Genomic DNA, 24,601 nt, shown 5'->3' with positions numbered 1-24,601 from the left:
TGTGCTAATGTGAGAAATGTGAGAGTTTTTCCAGGCCTGTGCTGATCAGATGTGTTAGGGAAGGAGGGGGTGGTGTCACTGCTTGAGAGAGACTACTGTAGGGAGTGGGTGTGGCTGAGGTACACTCTCTATCTCTCTCTCTCTCTCTCTCTCTCTCTCTCTCATTCACTTTCACATCCAGGAGAAGGACCTATATAACAGGGTACCTGGGAATACCCAGATTCCTCTAAGCTACAGCGATATCCAGTTGATGTACAGTTGCAGGAGAGAGGATGACTCACCTACACACAATGCAACATATACTTCATTATATATGTCATTTATATCTACATTATTGCCGTTGCTTATCAGAGAACATGCGCTTAATGCGCCTGCGCCTGATTTTGACTGAAGAGAGTAATAATGTTCATGTTATCACACATACATAACCGTATGTCTTGTTATGTATATTACTACATACTACATTATTGTCGTTGCTTATCAGAGAACATGCGCTTCATGTGCCTGTGCCTGATTTTGACTGAAGAGAGTAATAATGATCATGTTATTATCACATAAACATAACCTTATGTCTTCACATAAAGAGCTGGACAGCGAGAGGCCCATGTTACTGAGCAAACACTCGATGATTACTATCTGAACAAAAACTATTAATAATTTAAAAATATAACTTGCATAAATGAGGACCACTGAGTCTACTGTCTACTATAATCACACGTCTTACTTTATGAACCTTATACGTAAAGTACATTAATCAATACTGATGTTTAATGTTTAATATTGTTTCATGCAGCCCATGCTGTGAACCGTCAAATTTCACAGTTTTCCGCTCTGGTTGTATTCCTTTGCGCTCTGAACTCCCAGTACCTCAGACGATAAACATTCAGTATGTCAGACGAGAATTTGACCAGACCACCGTGTATGGTCAGCGGTTGTCTCACCATTCAAACGATATAGAAAAAAATTTATGTAATGCTTTTCCTAAAAAAAAAACTAAAAACCAAACAATAATAGTGAAAATAGCAGATCTACAATGCTACAAAGCTCGTACAACATATTGTGTGCTTGTTGATCTGGTATTTTCACCATATAATTGATAGAGGGCATAAGAGCAGGGCGTCTAATCGGCGCTCTAGGCGAGCTCTCTCGAATGCGCCCCCCCCACTCCCGCGCGCACAAAATTTTTTGCGGGTTTTGCCGTGAATTTAGTCGGTTTTGGCCCGGTTTTGGGCTGGTTTGGGTCCACTCCCTCCATTTCGGCGCCCCCTCTAGGATGGCGCTCTAGGTGACCGCCTATACCGCCTATAGCTAAAAACGGCCCTGCATAAGAGGAACCACACCTTTCTAGTTTATATTAGCTTGGAATCCCCATTATGATTATGTCATTGGTAGGTAGTTTTTCCGCAATTGAACATAGACCATCAGTGTCCCCTCCCACTCCCTCAGGTCTGGTACTGTACCTGGGGAAATTGGGCTTTTTCTATTGCTGGAATGCACTACTCCATATAAGCAGCCCCCCATCCAATCCTTCAAAACCACTCAAAACTCACCTCCTCAATATGACTTTAACCAGCTAACTGCACACCCCTGTTTTGCTGTTTTATATTTTTTTGACGCTATCATTTCTTAGTGTTTTTTCTTCTTGTTTTGTGTCCCCCTCCCCCACCATGCAAAGTGTCCTTCCTTGGGTAATTAGAAAAGCGCTATATTGATTTGAGATATTATTATCATTATTAATGAGACACAGAGTGAGTAGAGAGGAGTCGTGCCATCACTGAGCATTGATGCAGACCAACCATAGCAAGATAAGGTTGAAAGTGGGTGTTAAGTACAGTACTCATTGCACTCAAGTAGATGTACTTGGTTACTGTGTCCACCCTGTGTGTGGTGGCCTAGTTCTGTCTGTGCTAGTTGTAGGAGTACCACGCAGTGAGGTCTGCCACTCATCATTACTACCCTCACCATGCTTTGGTGTATATCGTCACTGTCGAGCAGAAACCATAGTTATAGGAGGACTGACAGCCCCGCCCCCGGCTATTCATTTCAACGTAAGTTGCTAGTGGCGTTTGAAGCACCCGGAAGATTGCCGGAAGTACTGTATCTGTACATTGCACGCTGATTGGTTGGTCTGCGTCTAGTTGCCAACGTTTTGATTGGCCGAGGCACTGAGCAGGCGCACTAGGGTAAAACATTAGCCTTAGCAGTTAGCATACACACGCGCAGTAACGTTTAACTGCAGTCCCAGGTTTGACCACTAGGCTAATGGCTGCTTGAATGCTCTACCGTGGTTCTGGGGGCTTGGCAGAAACGTCCTTTCTCCATATTTTAACTTTAACTGTGTTTTTTCGTAAATTAATGCCCTACTTGAACATACTACAGCGTCAAACAAAAGTATTAAAGTTAGCAGATAGACAAGCTCGAAACGCAGCGTGTTTTGAGCTTGTCGATCAGCTATTTTTGATACTTTTGGATTTGGATCCTGAAAAGTAACAGTTTTTGGACATAATATTTAGTTTTTAGTTTAGTTTATTTCGATCCACATCAACATCATCACAAAACATTCTACACATCAATACAACAATTACTGGCTGATCGAAAAGGCATAGGCCAAAGCTCAAATCTTATTTATGCCTATCCCTTCTACAGTACATATCAATTAAATTATCATTTCCATTTAAAAATAAAAAGTTTGTTTTGAATGAACACTCAAAACAATCTACTTTACTGATTTACACTGTTCGTCACAAACAAACACTCAAACATATTCAATAATTGTGTCCCAATCTCACTGAGAGCCAGTCATCTCGGAAAGTACAGCTTTAGACAGGGACTGAAAATCCATTTTTATTTTTTTTTCACAAAAATGTGATAAAGCCACTAAAGCATTTCATAAATTTCAGGCTACATTTCACTTAAACGCCAGAGCTTAACTCTGCATGTAAATAAGACTTATTTTAATTAATGTGAGAGATCGTCAGGTCATTTGCAGGTTAGAAATTTATTTAGAACTTGAATATCTCAAAAGTAGTATTTCAGCATGGCATCATTCTATAAGCCATATCTTCAAAACTGTTGGGTCAATCTCCACAACCAATATATCATTTTGTAGCTATGATCCCCAGCTTTCAAATGAAATGAAAAAATGAAAATGAATAAAAATCCAATGACTGGCTCCCAGCCAAATTGGGACACAATTACATATAACTTCATCCATGTACATACATACACCCCAACATATTTACATGTTTTATAACTAGTAAGACGCCATCTGGCCAGTGGAGACCCCTGGTACCCATATATGGAGATCCATGTACATAAGATATGATGTGAGAGCCCTGTACTCAGTTATTCGTTATGTGAAAGTCCTATGATGTCTATGACATCTGACATCATACCCTTTTATGCCCATATACTGTAGATCCCTGTCTGTAGAACCAGCCACACAGATATGGGCTGTCTTGGCCATCTGTCTAGGCCATAAATGGATTCTGTTAGTGTGGTATGTGGCCGATGCCCATACTGTATATGGGCATTCCCATATGAAGTCCTATGGGCTTAATATTGATGACATCAGGGAACTCCATATATGGGCATAAAAAGGATTCTGTTATCACAGTGAAGCCAGAGCGTGATGTCAGAGCGGCAAACCCATTCTGTTAGAATGGTTCCCCTGACCTCACAGTGACATCAGAGCATGATGTCAGAGCGACATACCCATAGAACTACAGTGTCAGGCGTGACAGAGATACATACATACGGGCAAGCGGTGACCATTCGCATACTAATCTGCGACCTACGGTCGCAATAACTGTATACAGTTATATGAGCATATTAGGATTCCACCCGACAGAGACGATATCACAAAGTAAGCCAGTAAGGGTTCAATTCCCAGGGTGGGTGCTGGGAGAGTGTTATCTCCTCCGCCTCATCAGCACCCATACCCTAGGTGGCAAAAGGGCCTTTCTGTGTGGAGTTTGCATCATGTTCTCCCACAGGCAATAATCCTGGTCTCTATACTGCCTCCCCCTGCTCAGCCGGGCACCTGATGGAGGGGAAAGGAACTGGTTGGAATAACGTGGTGTCCTTCCGCATGTTACATCCTACCGGGGAAACTCCCCCTGTCAGGTGATAAGAAGCGGCCTTCATGCATTGAAGGAAGCATTAGCTCATGGTTTGGGTCTCTCTCCAGGTTGGCAGAGGGAGAGTTTAGCGCCCAGGATTACAGCTTAGGCAAATATGGAGATAAGATGTACACTAATATAAACGATAACACATGAAACACGTAATAATAGCAATGCGTTTTCTTCCAAGGAGAACCTGCTGTTAGATTCCGTCATACCTTTGCGTGCTTAATCTTCCTGGGCCATGCACTGAACTAACTATAGTGGCAAGGATTAATAATGTGGAAGATGAATTACCCTAACTGTTAATCTCATTCCATATATGAGATTGTCCTACTGTAGCCTATGATTGATCTGAAATGTTGGATAGCTCCATTCGCTGCTGGCTCCATTCACAGAGCCATTGAGCTGATTGTGTGATCAGATGAACACACACACACACACACACACACACACACACACACACACACACACACACCCACACACACACACACACACACACACACACACACACACACACACACACACACACACACACACACACACACACAGTTTTGTATTACTATGCTCGTGAGGACGTAAGCTTTTGAGGACAGCATTGAACATAATGTTTTGGTTTGTGACACTGACACACAACTACGTATGAAATAGAGACAATTCTAACCCCAAACCTCCAAACCTGAGCTCTAAATGCCTAATCCTAAACCTAACTCCAACCTGAATCCTTTTCCCAAATTGTAAGCTTATGACTCTAAAAATCTATTTTAGCCTCTTGTGAGGAGGACAAGGAAAATTGTCACAATTAGTCTATTCCTCAAATACTCTCCTCTGCTCTATACTTGTGGTAGCTCTGGTCCATAGCGTTAGTGGAGTTCTACCTAACGCTATGTTCCTCTACCTCAGTATTCCTCGGCAAAACCGGAAAACACAGCCGTCTGGTCCGAAAATAACAAAAACTGTTTCGCCCCTCACCAAACCAGAGGTATCAGTGGACAGTTGAAAGCTGACTCTACTTAGTGGACGCAGTCTGGCCCCCCCCACCACACGCTTAAAATACATTTCTAGGGGGAAATTAAAAATAATCGACCGGATGGAGACTCAATTTCTTCTAGTTTTTTATTATTTGTCGTCGCCATCACTACTACTCACTACTGCAGCGCAAGGTCAGAGGACCGAAATGCACTGCATTAACAGAGCATTAGTCTCATTGGGTGTTATTCAGCTCTGTGACAGCGCTATTCCGTAAAAACTGTCTTCAACCAGGAAAATGTCTCCGTCAGGTGGATTATTTTTCATTTCGCCCTAGAAATGTATGTGTGTGGTGGGAGGCCCAGACTGTGTCCACTAAGTAGAGTAAGCTTTCAACTGTCCACTGATACCTTTGGTTTGGTGAGGGGCGAAACAGTTTTTGTTATTTTCGGACCAGACGGCAGTGTTTTTCGGTTTTGCCAAGAAATACGGAGGTAGTTGAACATAGCGTTAGGGAGAACTCCACTAACACTATGGACCAGAGCTAAGGCTGGCCATGTTTTATCACCTCCTTTCTTCATCACTTTATCTGGTCCAACTCTTAAGATCTTCCAAAGACCTTCCTAACGCTATGGACCAGAGCTATACTTGTGGGTACATTTGGTCCTCACATGTATACTGTATAGTAATACAATTACACACACACACATGCGCGGCTGCGTGATAAGTTGATCCAGTTATCTGTCAACCTCTTCCTCTTCCCACATCCTCGTATCATTACCCTCTAATGGGGGGGCCGATATGGAGAAATACCTCTTGGGCATTTACCAGACAATTTGCATATCAAGTCACTTTTGGCGGCGGGGAGAGAGGGAGAGAGGGCGAACGCTTCATTTGTCAAAGCCTTAACATGCAGACATCGGGAGGTTGGCCCCGTAAAGAGAGAGAGGCAGCTCTCTAATTGGTAATCAACACTCATTAAGCGGAACCATGGCTCCTTTACACGGTGCAGCCCCTGTCCACTAGTCAGAGTGCAGCCACAGTGTAGCCAGAGAGGTCCCTTTCCTTTCACAGAGGTGACGTTAACGGTGGCTGGTACACTGCACCGTAAAAAAAAAAAAAAAAAGACTGATTTATAAGCCTACTTTGACATACGACGGCCGTTGTGGCGCCTGGGAAGTAGCAGATCTACTATAGCTCAGAGGATTTCCACATTAGTTTTTTGCAGCTCGAGACCCAAAAGATACATTTTGGTGTCTGTCTCCCCCAGGAACCAAAAAATATGAAAGTATATAATTTTGTTGCCCCCATGTTTTAACTTTTAGAGTTATAAGCTACAGTATAAGGGATGAATTATCGCCCTGTTTGATCATACTACAGCGTCACACAAAAGCATCAAAAGTAGCAGATCTACTAGTTCAAAACGCAGCACTAATCGGTGTGTTTTGAGATTGTGGATCTGCCACTTTTGATGGTCTTGAATTTGAATCCCGAAAAGTTTTGGACATGAGGTCTCACCCAACAGAGATGATGTTATTCAAAAAATGCATTTTTTTCTATTGATTACTCACGCCATGGAGGCTTGAGTTCAATAATTTGATTTCAATAAATACATAATTGATTCCGGATGGGAACCCAAATGCTTTTGAGTCCCCATCTGGAAATAAATTGAGGTACATTTTCTATAGTCATAGGAATACGACAAATACAAAAAAATATTATTGAACTCAAGTCTCCATGGTGTGAGTAATCAATAGAAAAAAAGGAATTTGGGGTGTGAACTGCTACTTTAAAGGAGTAGTTCACCCCCAAAATGACTTTTTTCCATTGATTAGTCACGCCATGGAGAGTAGAGTTCAATAATATTTTTGGGTTTTTGTCACATTCCCAAGACAAAAATTTGATTCGAGTAAATTTACCCCCATTGATTCCGGATGGGGACCCGTTTCGAAACGGGTCACCATCCAGAACGAATGGGGGTAAATTTATTGTTATCACATTTTTGTCTTAGGAATGCGACAACAAACTAAAAATATTAGTCTAGTCTCCATGGCGTGACTAATCAATGGAAAAAAAGTCATTTTGGGGGTGAACTACTCCTTTAAGCTCCATTTAACAGTGACAGTAGCAGATCTACTTGCTCACAACGCAGCACAATGTGATTTTTTTGGGGAACATTTTCTTTAATCAATGTTTAGGAAAATATATATAATAACACCAAAAATAATGGGTCTCGACCCATGTTTTGGAATGACTGTACATGCATGTAGACGGTCTCTTCTGGTGGTGCGACAGAGCACACAGAACATTGGCCTCCTTCAGGCTGTCTCTGTGGATCAGGGCCGTGGTAGGTAGCCTTCAGTATACAGGCTAGCAGCTACAGTGTTGGGGGGAGGGGTGAATCCAGAGACAGTGCCATCATTGCCATGGGCACGCTCCACATGTTCTGCAAAGCATGCATGAGAGACAATAATGATGCAGCCTAAATGTTATCTGCCATGCTAATGAAGGGCCGTGGGGTTGAACTAACAAGCATGCAATAGATACATGTGTTAAGAGTACTTACCTTTGTACATACTGTCAGGTCAATTATAGGTTTATGAGGCAATGTACAGTTACAGTAGCTGCTGTCAGGTGTTGCATGCCTAGGTCAGTGGTTCTCAAACTTTTCAGGCCACGACCCCCCAAAATGATCACATTTTAACTGGAGACCCCTCCTCCCCAACACCACCACCACCCTGACTAGTTTGACTCGGTTCCACAGATAAATATTGTGAAAATATAAAGTAAATATGAAAATGTCTTAAATTATTTGACAATTTGGCCAATGTTTGGCCAGTTTTATTGTATAATTACCAGTAAGACACCCTAAAGGGCGTGATCGCGCTGAAACAACAGAGACTGAAACAATATGTCCATATACTGTATGGGCATTCCCAGATATGGGCTTAATATTGATGACATCAGGGATCTCCATATATGGGCATAAAAGGACAAGGACGGAATTCATTTTCAAGTGTGACTCATGTTGCGGTTGGTTGTGGACAAAATGTGGCCATATTTTCCCAAATATGGAGATGACTGACGTCTGAAATCTTAAGGGGAGCACATACTGGACGCGGGCAGCTGCGCAGTATCGCGGTATCGAGTGCCGAGCGGTAACCCCAACTGGATGCGGCACACTGCCACACAGAACATCCATTTCCCCCGGTGGGGAGAACCATAGGAGAACATGTTCACCGCGCGGCAACGCTGGAAAAATAGAACAGCGGCGTATCGGCGCGGCAGGTGAGGCGGCAGACCCGCGTCTGATGCCGTCGGTGTGGGTTAGTTCATTGAAAAAATGGGGCCGTATGTTTTGACGCGCTGCCTCCGCGCCGCCTCCGCGTCCGGTGTGTGTTCCCCTTAAGAGGTCTGACGGCATTGACCACGTGACACAATAGGTCCATACCGTATATGGGGCCGAGGCATGACGCACGCACATGATCTGCAGGCTTTCACACTAAATGTGACCTACGGTCGCAATAAGAACTGGTTCCGCTCTAGATTCTTGGAACCTTGATACTTTGACGGAACCGGCGCCCATTTTTTGGTTCCAGTTCCGAGCCAACTTTTAGGGTTCTGAACCAATTCATTTTCAGTGGAAACAAAATTAGGTGGGAAAAAAAGAACTGACCCGGTTCAACCATGGTGGAAAAGGGGCCAATGAGCACCTCTCCTCTCAGCCATACAATACATCAGTGGGCCTTTTTTTGTCATGCGTCGCGATGCAACATATCATCTTTTTTTCACAACACCGTTGTCGATTATTTGATTAATCGAAAACGTAATTGACAGAATAATGGCTAAGAAGATAATGGACTGTTGCAGCCCTAGTAGTCATGTATACAGTATAGAGTCATAGCCAAGGGCTAAACATGCCAGACCACCAGCATGGACCTTTAACGACCACTATGACATGATTTATTTGCAATAACAAAATGTTACAACAATGTTGTTCCAAAATTGTAATCCCATGGTTGTTTTATAATACACACAAGACACGTAAACATGGAAGTCTAGTGCTATACAATACAACGAGCAAGATATTTGATAAATATGTGGCAATGTCAATAGTATAAAGTGGTATTGATCCATCCCAGTGGTGGCAGCCATGTTAAAAATGCAGGCACTCAGTTTCCAACAAATGGCTAGTTACGATTGAAGTACTCTGATTTATTGTTTTACTTAAGTAAAAGTAGAAATACCACAATATAAAAAATACTCTGTTACGATGAAATACCTGTATACAAAGGTTGAATTGAATAAAAGAACAAAAGTATTAACAAAAAATAAATAAATTGTAAAACACTTTCAGAAATAGCTGATCTACAAGCTCAAAACGGGTTGCATCGTGACGGGTTGTGAGCTTGTAAATTGTTGATGTATTGATTGATATTCTAATAGCCGTTCTAAAAGTATAAAAACTGGCTTAATTGGTTAAGGGATGTTTTGTATTCATGATCTTATTCTGCATCTAACTACTAAAACTAGTCAAATAATTGTAGTGGACTAAAATGTACAATATTTGCCTCTGAGATGTAGTTAAATAGAAGTATAAACGATTAAAAAATGGAAATGCTCAAGCTAAGTAAAATTACCCCAAAAAATTACCTAAGTACAGTGAGTAATGTACTTAGATACACTACTTTACACCACTGCTTGTTACTATTAGAAATGAATGATGCAGGACAGGTAAAGCTACTGATGGAGATATGAGGGTGGAAAAAAACACTCATTCTACAGTGTCATAATAAATATGTAAATGCATTCATACTTCAGTGAGGGCTGGTTCCATTCAGTTTAATGAAGCACTAGAATAGTAGCTCACTGGAAACACTTGGAACAAAACCATTGAGTGGATTGTTTGTCCAGGTGGTCTAGTGTGTGTGTGTGCGTGTGCGGCTGCACGCGTGACAATAACATGTTTTTAAATAGATGTGAGAATAGTGTGTAGAGCTACTCATAATGGGGGTGTTGATATCTATATGCCTCATGTGAACTCTGGCTTTTGTTCATGAGCTCACGCTGAGGCTCTGATTAGCTCAGTCTGACTTCCTGCCTGCTGTAGGCGGTAATGTTTGGCTACCTGCATCCAGGGGCGTCACACCAAATTCTGGGCCCTGGGTACAAGGATTCACTGCGGGCCCCCCATGAATGTTAACTATTGAAAAATAGCAGATATACAAGCTCACAGCGCGGCACCGAGTGCCGCGCTGCAAGCTTGTAGATCTGCTATTTTTGAAAAATTGTGGAAAAAGTGTGCAAGAAACTCATGTTCCCATGTCAGTGATGCTCAAACTTTTTCATGTGAAGGACCCCCCAAAAATGAATTTGGCCACGGACCCCCATCTCAAAATATTTAGTTCCAGGGACCCCCCGGAAGCAAAATTTGAGTTACAAATGTCCGCTTAAAAAATACATATTCAAACATTTGCACACATTTTCACGACTTTTCAAAAATAGCAGATCTGCAAGCTGTGAGCTTGTATATCTGCTATTTTTCAATAGCTAAAGTTACTAGGGCCCCTCCACCTTGGGCCCTGGTAACTCAGTCCCACTTCCCTACCCCTTGTGACGCCTCTGCCTGCATCTCCTCTGGCTCTGTGCTCCGCTGCCCGCTGAGCCCCAGACGACACTGGGTCTGGGGGTCTCATCTCCTCTCTGTCGGCTGGAAACCTCATATTATATCCAAAACAGTCTTTTCTGGATTCAAATTCAAAAGTAGCAGATCTGCAAGCTTGAAACGCGTAGCTTTGAGCGTTTCAAACTTGTGGACCTGCTACCTTTGATACTTTTTGTGTGACGCTGTAGTATGATCAAGTAGTGAATTTTGTTAGAGAGGCTTTTGCCCGACACCAACGATGCCATGTGCTCAAATACATGACTTTTGAGCTATATGAATTATAATTATTATTATTAATAATAATAACAACAGGAAAATAATCTGTGTCATTTATTTTAGGCTTAGATTTAAGCGTTGGCTATTCAAAAATAGCAGCTATATAAATATTACAATATTAATTCATATATTTGTACTTTTTATATACTTTGTAACACAACAGTGTTGTGCAGAACTAGTGAAAGTAGCTGTGATTTCACAATTTTGTCATCAAAAAATACAATTTAGAAACTTTTCATATATGTCTTAGGGATCGATTACTAATCAGTTAGCTTATTAAACAATACATTATCATTTTCTTTTATAATCGATAAATTGATTACTTTAATGAATTGTTGTACCTCTACCACAGTGTTTTTAGACCTTTTCTGAGAGATGAATGGACTTGAAATAAGTGTTTTGATTGATTGATTGATGAACTTAGCAGTTATGTAATGTACAGTATGGCCGCAATAAACTTTGAGCTTGGCCACTCTACCGCACCTGTCAATGTTCCCAAGACTACAATTCCCATGATGCAACTGAAAATGACATAATTCCCAAATCCTCCTTTGCGTCTGACTCATGTAACAAATATGTAAATAAATATATATATGTTACATGTAAAAAATATGTAACTTGGATTATTCTCCTAGAATTAGTTTTTGGTCAAAACTTTTTCTACGGACCATAACTAAAGCACGGATGATCGCGGTTATAATTTTTCTTTTCCGGTTGAAAGAAAAGACAATCGCCGGCCCCTCCAGACAGCTTGTGTTTACAGCTGGTCACATGGTATGTCCCTGTTGCCGTTGACAATAAGGGAAAACTCTGAAAACCTGTGACACAGGCGGATGAATTAATTAATTAATACCTGGCAGTTAAATAGTTAAAATGATCTCACCCGCTATGCACAAGTAATATATAAATACATGTACAAACAACACTATAGGATATAAGCTGTCAAGATTCCGGAGTACATGCATAGAACATTTCTTCTTTGCTCTGCATTTGTGACCGCAAGTAACTGCAGTTCGAAAGCTGTACTCCAAAAAGTTTATGTAGATCATGAGTGCTACCATCCATAATGTCAATGACCTTCCTTTAATCCCTGGTCCATACAGTACTTCTCAAGTGCACTCTGACAGAGCTACTGCATGAGGGCCTAAACTTTTAATGGGGAAAGTTGGCTGGCTGGAAATGTCAGACGAGCATGGGGAAATGTTGGTGTTGAAAGTGATTACGAAACTCTATTTGAAGAGCTTGGGGTGTCTTTGAGCGAGGTGTTTTTAACAGCTTCCTGCTGCTCTTTCATAGAAAGAAAATCATAAAAACTTAGGTCTACAATCATGTCTTCAACATGGATCTGTCCCATATAGCGCCACCATCAGGACGTTTTTTTTCAAACACATTTTTGGACACTTCTCCTACAGATTTTGCCCTAAAATCACGCAAATCGGTACACAGTTTGTCTACACCCATCTCTTCAACATGGATCTGTCCCATATAGCCCCATCAGGCCGATTTTTCAAACACATTTTTGGACACTGCTCCTACAGATTTTGCCCTAAAATCATGCAAATCGGTGCACAATATGTCTACACTCATGTCATCAACATGGATCTCTCCCATATAGCGCCACCATCAGGCAAACATATTTTTGGACACTGCTCCTACACATTTTGCTCTCAAATCACGCTGCGACCTGACGGTCGCTTATCTCCCGATTAGGGAGTCTTACTGGTTTAATTACTGTACTACATACTGTACATACTGTAATACACAAAAATGTGCTCCCGGCCTGAGGGGGTAATACACTTTAATGTGTACCCATCCAGAATATGGGTTGATGATATACAGTAAAGCAGGGGTCAGCAACCTTTTTGAAATGAAGTGCCATGTTTTTATTTTCTAGATAGATGGTGTGCAATATCAACATACATTTTAATGACACACCATCAAACATTCTGACATATTTTGATTGGCAGGACATTGTTATAATGATCACTAGACTTAATAGCAATAATCCACCTATCTCCCCGACTCCCTCCCCAGTCAGAGTTCAGAGTTTTAATGAATGTAGAATTACGTGAGGGTGTAATTTGCTGTAAATTAGGTGACTTCATTTAATTTACCATGTTTAAAATATATATTTGATTTTAAAATAAAAATCCTCTCTCTCACACTTCTGCCAGTGTGCCAGTGATAACCCTCCCCTGTGCCAAAGATAAACCCTCCCCCTGATATAGAGTTTCAAACAAAAATAAAAGTTCCATACATTTAAAGAAATTAAATAAAACATCAGGTGGCGATCCCGTGCCATGTTGAGAGCTTGTAGAACTACATTTGGAATAGGGCTCTATGTGATTCATTCATAATATATCTTTGTAAGTTTAGGTTCCCGAGCTGAAAAAGTTTCAGAACCATTGTGCCAGATGACTAGACTGTGGAAAGATAAGAAGGGCTCGGAGCAGATTCAAAGCACATTAGACATTCATAAGGATCCTGAAAACATGGCTGAAGTCAGCTGAGGCAATGTCATCTATTAATAAAACAAATAGCTAGCGGGACATTTTTATGGGCTCAGTTTTGGGTCGCAACCCACCGGTTGTGCAAGACCGCCCTTGAGGTCTGGCCTTATGCCAGTCTTCAATTGGGCTTAGTCATGAACCCTCTCAGAGCATAAAGTCCCTCTAAACAACTTGTCTGCTTGCCATTTTAATTCTGTAATGTCACATTCCGTTCCTTATTTTTGTGCCCTATTACTTTTTTCCACACCGTCCATGTTAATTCCCCAACTATCTAATTAACTACAGACCTATCTGAGATATTTTTTGGAATTGAGTTTTCAAGTGGATGATAATTGACGGGTGTCAGATGTGGTCAAAGTGTTTGAGGCACTTAATAATAATTAAACATTCAGAAGCTTTTGAATTGTCCCATTTTCCGCCACAGTCTGAAAAAACTCACCTTACGTGACTCTACTTCAATCCCATAAAGCCAGCTCTCCACCGCGCCAATATTGGCCCGACTCTGTGGCAGAAGAAGTCGGAAAGTGTCTGTTGCTGAAAACCTGCCGTTGGTAGCTTGTCGGCAAGAGACACTTGGCGTTGGTACTATCACCGTGCCCACGGGTTGACTCTGTTTCATGAGAGCAATTCCACATTAGTTACCATGGAGCTCTTTTTTAGCTCTGAAGTTTGCTTGCTCCGGACCAGGCTAACAGCCAAACTTTATTAATCCAGTGCCTTGTTCTTCAAGTTTTGTGAAATAGCAGTTAGTCCAATGACTCCAATCGTAACACAGTTAATTCAATACCTACCTGTATGTTTGTGTATGGACTCATTTTAACCCTGCATTAAAACCAGTAAGACTCCCTAATCGGGAGATAAGCGACCGTCACGTCGCATACACAAACATTAGAAGGCAATCGTAGCCAATCAGGAGGGAATATGGGAAATGGGACAGATCCATGTTGATGACATGACTTTAGAGATGCTGTGTATCGATACTGTGTATCGCTTTGTGTGATAATATAATAGAACATAATCAATCTAACTATTAATTTACCAAATGTCTGTCTGTATGCTGACATCATAGTACTGACGTCACAGACTGGAATGGAACACCGTATATGGGCATAAACTGTGAAACCTGGACAGTGGACACGGAACACCATATGGGCATAAACGGGTGAAACAGTGCCCAAATCTGGAGATGGCTGTCATCACTGATACTAAACAGTGCCCAAATTTGGGCCATAGTAACAGCCGCATACTGAAACAATGTCCACATTTGGAGATGACTGACATCACTGATACTGCCGCCATGGTAACTGCTGCATGCTGAAACAGTGCCCAAATTTGGAGATGATTGACATCACTGATACGTTTGGGTTCTCCAACATTACTTCTGAGACTCCTACATTCAATCCCTCATATACTGTGCACACCCCCTCAGGCAATTACTATTTAATTAATTTACTGAAATAAATAATGTGTGACCATGGATCATAATTTTTTCATAATGACTCATGTGATATGTCATTGTCACTCTGCACACTATACAGTATGTCATATTGTTTAGATGTTTGATAATATATTACTGAAGTTCTTGAGATTATAAAAAATGACTGACAATGTTGCAAGGGTGTTTTCAATTAAGTTAGCGATAAGAGCAATATAACAGCCTGTGTAGGTGTGATTATTCCATAGCTTCACAGCAGGCCTGTCTGTTTTTCATGTGAGGCTTCAGACTTGCGTCCTCAGTGCCCCGCCTCTCCGTCCTTGCTCTCTTGCACGATATTCAATACGTGAGCGCGCATTCAGCCTGGCTTTACGATTCTGGCTCCACAAAGTTGCTCCTTCTCAGCGTGGCTTGGCATTAGTGGAACGGAATAAACCAGGATGTATGAAACAGGCTTTGTCAAACCTGGATTTGGCTTAAATCCTGACTTATTTATTTCTGCTTTCGTGAAACGGGCCCGTGGTCTATGAAAACAAGCCCAAAAGAAGCGACAAGTTTCACCATGTGAGCATTGTTACATCAGCTATTTTCAAAAAGAATCTTGAAAGCAAACCCAAGTAAGCAACTAAACATCAGAAGCAAGCCCAAACAAAAGCAACGCGCAACTAATATTTACAAGCTACTTGTGGAAGGAAAACAAGCCCAAAGTAGCTTATAATAAGCTGACCTGGCAACACTGACAGAGCAGCGTTTCAGACTACTTTGCATGCGCAAAAACAATGTTCTGTCGGTAAATCTAATTTGTGCTTAGTTTGTGCCAACTAAATGCCACAGACTGCCACAGACTGCCAGTCTGAAGTAGTTTGTTTGGTGGAGAGTCACCTAAACAGTATCGGCCCGACTCTGCGGTGGAAGAAGTCGGATATGCTTGTACATCTTCTATTTTAGAAATCTTCTTATCTGTGGGTCCCTGGTACAAAACCTTTTCAGATGGGGGTCCACGGCCAGTGTGGGGGTCCTTCACATGTAAAAGTTTGAGCACCACTGTGCTAAATCAGTGTTAGCCTACTCAACCTTCTCTGAATCAGGGCACACTTGGAAATCTTGAAAGCATTGGCCACCGCCGGCCCACAGGTTGAGAACCTCTGTGCTTAATTGCTGAGTTGTAAATTGTACAGTAGCTGTACTAAAGTTGACTGCAGGAAACATTCAACCCCAGGGCTTGTCTTAACCCTCAAAAACATGAGGCTGAGAAATGCATCCTGAGTTTCTTGGATTCAGTCCAGTTTACAGTGCTGGCAGAAGGTGGTTCACGCTGGCAAACCCAGCCTTAAGGGCCATTTGCTAATGTCTGGTACAGCTTCAAAACCCGGGCTGTAAAGGCTAACCAGTGGTGAACAAAGTTCATTTACTTAGAGTACTGTACTAATGTACACTTTTTGACTATCTGTACTTGAGTATTTGTATTTTTGGACACTTTAACTCCACTACATTTCAAAGACAAATATTGTACTTTTTACTCCACTACTCCACTCCACTATGTCTAGGAAGGGAAAAAGTACATTATGAATTAACCACTTTAAGTACAAACTTCATTGAGCAACTTTCATTTGAAGTGGTGCAAGTTTTGACCAGGAGTATCTATATTTTGACTGGCGCGTTGAGTACATGTGTCTGCCACTGGTCCTGTTTCAGAGGCCGGCAGTGAGGGCTAACTGTGACGCTATATGTTTCACAGCTCATTTGAAGCCAGCATGCCTCTGTGGTTATGAGAGGCTGCTGCATTGGGCTCTAAAGCCCAGCACTAATGTGGAGCAGCTGTCCCATCCTCTGCACAATAAATAACTCTCGTTTCACTTCACTGACAGATCAAATCTTTAACAAATACAAGCCCCACCCTCCCATCATCCCACCCCACCATAAGCTGTTTGAGGTTCGACACCACGCGTCCGGGTCCCCCAGCTGCTGTTCTGTTGTCCCCAGTGAGCCCCCAGTGTTCTTGGTGTCCCCGGACGACGAGCTGTGCTTAATAGGCGTGACACTCATGATTCAGCATGCTGAATCATTACAGTTATGAGAGACATGGAGAAATCCAAATGGCTTACAGTAAACCTCATCATCATCAGCATCATCATCGCTATCTTCATCTTTATCGTGGTTGTCATTGTCATCCTCAGCTCATCGTGGTCGTTATCATCAGCAGCATCATTATTATCAACATCTTAAAATCCCTCCCAGGCACATTCTCCCTCCTTATTGAAGGTCATAGTGGAGAAAAATGACAGTGCTGCCAAGAAGTAGAACAGAGCTACAGTAGCTCAGCCTGGTGGTTTCCCCTTTTTTATATCTGACCCAAGCCGAGTCTCTATGCGCACACACACAGGTTTGTCAAACATGTTAATCACTTAAGCCCTATAGGCTGGCCCCAGGCTATGAGAAAACATACGTTTACATTGTCAAAGCAGAAGTGTACACAATACAATACAATCAGAACAAAATATGTACAGGTGAAAACAGTTTTCATGCATCACGGTTACGTGCAGGCAGAGCAGGGATGTACATGTACACAATGGTTTTTAAGGTGGTTGGGTTCCATTTGATATCCTTCTCCTATCACAGCAGCTCACGAATCTTGCTGCTGTGTTTGCACATTGTTTTACTTCACCCACTCACTCACTCACTCACTCACTCACTCACTCACTCACTCACACAATTTAATTTCAAATTCAATTTCAATTCAAAGGAGCTTTATTGGCATGAGAAAACAAACGTTTACATTGCCAAAGCAAGTGTCACAAATACAAAATAAAAACAGTTGAAAATAGGGAACATAGGCTATACTGTACTTCCCGTCTTATATGCACAGCACTGTGAGCTTATAGATCTATTATTCTCACTAATTTTGAAACTTCTGTAGACTATTTTTTACTATTTTGTGACTCAAACACTCCCACCCCTGTGATCTTTACCGCTCGAACAAGGGGGACCAGGACCCAAAGTTGAACCACTGGTTCGGCCTGTGCTTTGTACAGGGATTGTGTTTAACAGAGAATTGGAGTAATGGAGTGATTAAAATAATTGGCCATCTCCTGCTGTAGAAAGTGGTTATGTCATTGAGACCAGTGGCTCTATTGAGGCTGACAGACACATGCACATACACACATGTACAGACACTGCCTCTTTTCTGTCTCTCCTAGCCCGCTATTCTCTCTCTCTCTCTCTCTCTCTCTCTCTCTCTCTCTCTCTCTCTCTCTCTCTCTCTCTCTCTCTCTCTCCCCCCCCCCCTCCCTAGTACCAAGGCCACTAATGGGGTGCCAAGATGCTCTGTAGCATTTGGTGGGATGCCTGTGACATTCAAGAGTTTATGGGCAATGACAAATGTAAAGACAATGTGTGGGCTTTGGGTGAAGAGTATTTTCATCTGTCTCTCAAATAGTTATATACTTTAGAAGGCTGCCCTTTGTGAAATGGTAGCCAATAGCCATATAGCGCATGTATGCATGTGCATGTATTATTGATTCATTGCACTGACGGTTCCTGAATGATTCTATATATGGTGGATTTTGTGATTTGTATTAGTTTGTTGTTGACTTTTTTTGGCATGAGGAAATTATGTTTGTATAAAGTGTAACGTAAATATTCTTTCCCTTTTTTTCAGAGCAATGCACCTTATCTCTGGAGGTCCACTGGATTTAATAGTGTTTGTGAGTCTTTAATCCAACTGAGGTTTGAGTCAATCTGAGCTGAGATCCAACACGTGCAGGTCGTTAGTGCCTGACCCACCAACGTTGCGTTCCAAGCCAACCGTAGCTTCACTGGACGAAATAGAAAACATTACAGGATTGCCCTCCATGGTTTCTGCCCTAATCCAAACCATATCATCTTACATTGAAAAGATTTGCAAAGGAATGTTTACAAAGAAATTGGCGAATCCCATAAAGAAGAAAACGAGTAGCGAACATAAAGAGCCTAAATTGACCACCGATTTGCACGCACGTATTATTCCAAACGTTTCCACCACGCTGAAGACCACCGTTAAAAAGATCTCCAAATGCTCTTCGGCACGTAACATATCACTTGAGGAAGACGACGGCAAGACCGACTCTCCATCGCTCTCACCCACGTTCAGCTATCGTGTAGCAATAGCCAACGGACTCCCCAAGAACATTCTTCTTTCAAACAATAATGAAAGCTTCTGTCCGGAGGTTCTTTCTATTGACAGCAGCTACTGTGACTCTCTGAGTGAGAACAAGCCTGTCCGTAGACTGGATGAACATAAATCTCACACAATGCCAGTGAGACGGAACAGGAAGAGCCTTATCAGCTTGGCTCCTTCTGATGGTAGCTCAGAGGGTGAGCGGGTGGAGCGGTCCAGCCTGCACACGCTCCGGCTGGGTGCCCTCCGTAAGTTGAGGAAATGGAAGAAGAGTCAGGAGTGTGTTTCCTCAGACTCTGAGGTGAGCAACTGGAGAAAGACTCTGGGGATGCGGAGCAAGTCCCTTGATCGTGCTGGAAGGCAACAGAAGAGCTCCACCTTGGAGCCTGGTTCCTCCTCCACAGGATGCATTACCCAGACCCAGGATGTCATGGAGATGATCTTCAAGGAACTGCAGGGGATCAGTCAGATAGAGACGGAGCTGACCGAGCTTCGTGGCCATGTGAATGCCCTTAAGAGCTCCATCGATGAAATTTCTAGCAGTGTAGAAGTCGTGCAGAGTGAGATCGAGCAACTCCGCACAGGGTTTGTCCAGTCCAGAAGGGAAACACGTGACATTCATGACTACATTAAACAGATCAGCCACCAGGCCAACAACTCAACACTGAGGTTCCTCAATGTTCCCGAGGAAAGGCCAGAGAAAACAGAGAGTGTCATATATAGAATTCTGAAAGATAAAATGGGTTTTGTTGATGCACATAAAACTATCAAAATCGAGCTAGCACATAGGTTAGGACAACAAAGAGAATGTTCCAATGCAAAACCTCGACCTATTATAGTTATATTTGCAACAACCCAAGAAAGGGACATTGTCTTGAAAAAATGCTATAAACTTAAAGGGACTGGTATAACTGTCACCACTGATAGTTTAACCCATGAAGGAAAGGAGAGAAAAGACAAAGCGATGTCCTCCTCGCAAACCTATGAAAGCATGGATATGAAAGTCTCAGGGAAGGACAAGGTTGTAGAGAGTGATGACTGGGACTCAATGGACAGTGATAAAGAGCTAGATGAGTTGAGTAGGAATAAATATGCAATGGTGATTCCAAAGCCTGTTCACAAAAGCAAATCAGAGAAGAGGAGGTCCCATGATCATAGCCGAAGTGATGAAGCAGGGTACTCAGGCTCTGTTCACTATGCTGATGACACTTATGATGACCCAGATAAACAAGGAAAGGCGTACTACTCTGATTTGACCCCTGGCTGGCTTTCCAGTGACTTTTCCACCCCTAAACTCAGCCGCTCCGAATCTGATTGCTCAAAACTCTGTCAGTCATACTCTGAAGAATTCACTGAGAGCCAGTACTTCACACGGGCCAATGGCTGCTCCCTCATCTCCTCCTCAGATCAGGAGCTATGGCAGAGGAAACAAGAGGACATGGCGTCCTCCTGGTATGCCAGCCCCAGCCACCCACTCAGCCAGGAGAACCCACCATACACAGAGCATAACGAGATGGAAACAACTGAAACTATCGACAGTGGGGTGAGCAATGGCTTGGTCTGCATGTCTGGGGACAGAAGTCACTACAGTGGCTCTCAGCTCTCTTTGCAGGCTGACCTTTCTCCCTGGAAAGACTGGCATCACCTGGAGCAAGGTGCTGACTCTGGCCTGGAGGCCTCTATAGAGGTCAGCAGCCCCTTTGACCCTTCAACCATACCTGGTTTCCCAGAGAACATCACTAAGTGCCAGGAAGTTGACTTGCAATTTGAAGGGGATGAAGACTTCATGATGCTTGACAGAGACACTGTCCTACCACCTATCACTACCCATATCATACCTCCAATTTCAGAGCGGGAGGTTGTCCACAAACCATCTAAGCGTCATTCTAAAGAGGGCTCAAAAAGTACCAATAAAGAAAGCACTAAAGCGACATTTAAAGAAACATCTAAAGTGACATCTAAAGAAACCTCTAAAGTGACATCTAAAGAAACCTCTAAAGCGGCCTCCCGAGTTACCCATAAAGCATCTACTAAGGTGGCTCCTAAAGAGGAAATTCCAAAAGTATCACTTAAGGAAACTCCTAAGGTTTCAGCCAAGGCTGCACCTAAAGTTTCCTCAAAAGCATCCCCTAAAGAGTCAGTAAAGGAGCTTCCTAAAGTAGCACTTAAAGAATCTCCACAAGTTTCAGCTAAAGAGAGTCCTAAAATCACAACTAATGAAGTGACAAATGCCACTTCTAAAGAGTCAGTTAAAGTAATTTCCAAAGCCCTTGCTCAAGAGGCCATGAAAGTTACCTCTAAACATAACGTAATTGTGACTCCTAAAGCAAGTCCTAGAGAGTCACCTAAGGAGAGCCCTAAGATAACCCCAGTAGAGAGTCCTGCTATAACCCCTAAAGAATCCCCCAAAGAATCCCCTAAAGAATCCCCTAAAGAATCTCCTAAGGTTATTTCTAGAGAGCCTGTTCAAGTTGTTCCTAAGGATGGCATAAAGGTTGTTGCAAAAGAGACTGCAGTGACCCCTGTGACCCCTAAAGAGGGACCTAAGGAAGTCCCAAGTGTAGCTTCTAAGGAGACCCCTAAAGTACAATCTATGAATGCTTCTTATGTGGCCCCTATTGAACCCCCATATGTTGAACCTACAGAGGTTATGAAGGTAGCCCCTACAGAGGCTCCTATGGTAGCACCTAAAGAGACTCCTAAGGTGGCATCTAAAGAGGCCCCTAAAGTGGCATGTAAGGAAGCCCCTAAAGTAGCTAAAGAGATACCTAAAGGAGCTCAGAAGGAAGGCTCTAAAACACTTCCCAAGGAGAAATTCCCTGAAATTGATGTAAATCATAGCTTTCATCAGACCCAGACTAAGTCTGCAACCATGTACCGCAGTCAGAGTGAAATCCGGACAGAAAAAGCAGAAGAAGTACCCAAGACCTGGAGCAGCAGGCTCAGCATAGATCTCAGTGAGAAGTCCTTTGGGTTTGGCTTTGGTTCTACACTACAAAGGGCCAAGTCAGCAATGGCGGTTGTGTGGAAGTCCACTCCGGGTGCCCCCACACCCACTGAAGAGCCACCCAATACAACTCCACCCAATACAACTCCTTCCTTCATGGGACGCTTCCGCTCCCCGTCCATCTCTAATGCCAATGAACCCAGCACGACTGTCGACTCAGAAGTCTACACAGAGCCCAAGGCGGAGGAAGAGAAAAAAGAAGCAGTAGCTAAGGAACAGCCAGGAGATGATGAGACTGACTATGTTGAAGTGATGGAGCAGGTACTAGCTAACCTGGAAAACAAAACTAATGCCAATGAGACAGAGGACACAGAAGAGGCTCTGCAAGAGTATGAGACTTCTCAGGACTATGATATACCAGATGACACTACTGACACCTCTCCACCCAATGAGGCTTCTCAGGATTTCGAGGCATCAGAGGATTTTGAGGCACCCACCGAGGCAGCAGTTCTGGAGTACGACTCCAATCTGGATGCGCCGTATGAGGAGGAGTACAGCGAGGACTACGAGAACCCAATTACCGAAGACACAGCCGAATACGATGCCATGGTGGAGTATGTGGATGTAGAAGATCCAGACGAGGACATAACGGAGGGGATGGATGAAGAAGGTGATGAGGAGGACCTAGAGGAGCTCGAGGAGTTACCAGAGGAGGCCACTGAGGCCACTGAGGTTCCTCCACCTGAAAAGGTGGAGGAACAGCAAGTCGAGGATGAAAACCAAAATGTTCCGGAAGAGAAGCCTGTCGAGGCTCCACCCAAGAAGAGAATCCGGCCCACGTTTAAGGAGGCAGCACTGAGGGCCTACAGGAAACAGATGGCTGAACTGGAGCAGCAGATCCTGGCAGGGGGTAAGACTGTTTTCTCCTTATTACTAGTTTTATTGTGTGCAATTCTGATGTACTGATTTGTTTATACAGCAAATGCATCCATGGCATTGTTTTCTTTGAATACAGTAAGCAATGCTGCATCATAACGAGAAGTTAATAATGACAAATAACTAGAAAAGTGCAATTCTGGGAAATTGCCAGTGTGGTTGCACTAACGCGACGTGAGCCGTGAGGAATCCGCTGAGGAATTAATTCCGTCTGGGCCTCACACATGAAGAAGAACAAATACATACAAGACGTTGTTCTCCTTCATGTGGCAAGCCATTTGCACACTTGTAATTTATGGGTTTATACTAGAAAGTGCTGTTTTCTTGATGAATTCTGTCTTGCCATTTATATTACATATTGTGATGTTGCTCCTGTCTGATTGGACATTATATATCAGAAAAGGGACAGAAAAATGACTTATTGGGTTACAGAAAAGGTTAACAAAAAACATGTTTTATTTTGCTAAAATGACCTAGAACAGTAGTGTGCTGCCTATAGCAACCACACTATTAATCCCCTGATACATCAGGGCTTATTATGTATAGTCGGGGGATATCTTAAAAAGTCCTGGAATAAATCCTTACGAAAAGATTTCTACACCAATGTGTTTGTAAAGGTGTCTAGTAACACATCTCACAAAGACTGAAATTCAGTTTCCCTAGGAGAATCCGTGACAGCTGATGAAAGTTTATCCATTAACTTAACTATACAGGAAAAAACACACCAAAATAAATATGCTTTAAGTAGCATGTGAGAGGTCAAACTAGGGGTCTTTCATGATTCTGAATCCATTGCAATCATTTGTTTTGCACGAAAAACATTCCTTGGGGTAAAGGCGGCTCCCACAAAACTGTGAAAAGTGATGACTCACTAAACCATAGTTTTGGCGGTCCGTTTTTAGCCCAAGGAATGTTTATCATGCAAAACAAAAGCTTGCAATGGATTCAGAATCATGAAAAACCCCTAGTTTGACCCCTCACATGCTATTTTGGTATGTTTTATCTTGTATAGTTAATTTAATGGGACCCCAACCTTCAGCAGCTGTAACGGATTCTCCTAGAGAAACTGAATTTCAGTCTTTGTGGGATGTGTTACTTACTACACAAACACATTGGTGAAGACATTTTTTGGTAAGGAATGTGTTCCAGGATATGGCACTATTTCTGAAGATATCCCCGACTAGTACTATAGTATATTATTATATACATGGCATTGCACTGAAATATTATCTCTGCTATTTCTTCCATTCTATCAGTAATAGCACAATAATAACAATGTTTTGCTATTGCTTTGTAGGGATGTTGGCAATATGCTGTATAGTGTCTTGGAATGTATGGGAAGTTTGGGAACCCCAGGCTTTGTTCAACTGGTACAAGCAATTTGTATGTCTTTGCTCAGAGGACTTCCTTTTTAAGGTCGCTGCCTTGGTTAAAGGGGTATTTCGGTCAAAAACGACTTTCCTACCTTTCAAATGATGATTCGGGAAGCTTCTGGGTTGATCCAGGTGTTGTTTGACCCATAGCAGCATTTTGTTCCATTTTCGATTTTTTTCCCCTGCACCCCACGGCTCCAAAACGGCACCTTT

The 24,601-nt window shown here is 42.5% G+C and overlaps 1 protein-coding gene across 1 annotated transcript in view; it reads left to right on the top strand.

Annotated features, from left to right (window-relative positions):
* Positions 1 to 18,827: 18,827 nt before the first annotated feature.
* unc13c (unc-13 homolog C (C. elegans)) overlaps positions 18,828 to 24,601 on the top strand; it is a gene marked incomplete at both ends in the record, with an annotated part of 262,328 nt that continues 256,554 nt past the window's right edge. Inside the window, one exon of the mRNA XM_080729663.1 lies at positions 18,828 to 22,989. Within this exon, the coding sequence (XP_080585789.1) occupies positions 18,828 to 22,989 (4,162 nt within the window). The remainder of the gene's footprint in view (positions 22,990 to 24,601) is intronic.

The sequence above is a fragment of the Nannobrachium achirus genome (genome assembly GCF_963921795.1).
Source record: "Nannobrachium achirus genome assembly, chromosome: 7".
Classification (NCBI taxonomy): Eukaryota; Metazoa; Chordata; class Actinopteri; order Myctophiformes; family Myctophidae; genus Nannobrachium; species Nannobrachium achirus.
The sequence above is the reverse complement of the archived record's forward strand: the minus strand, read 5'-3'. Positions and strand labels throughout refer to the sequence as shown.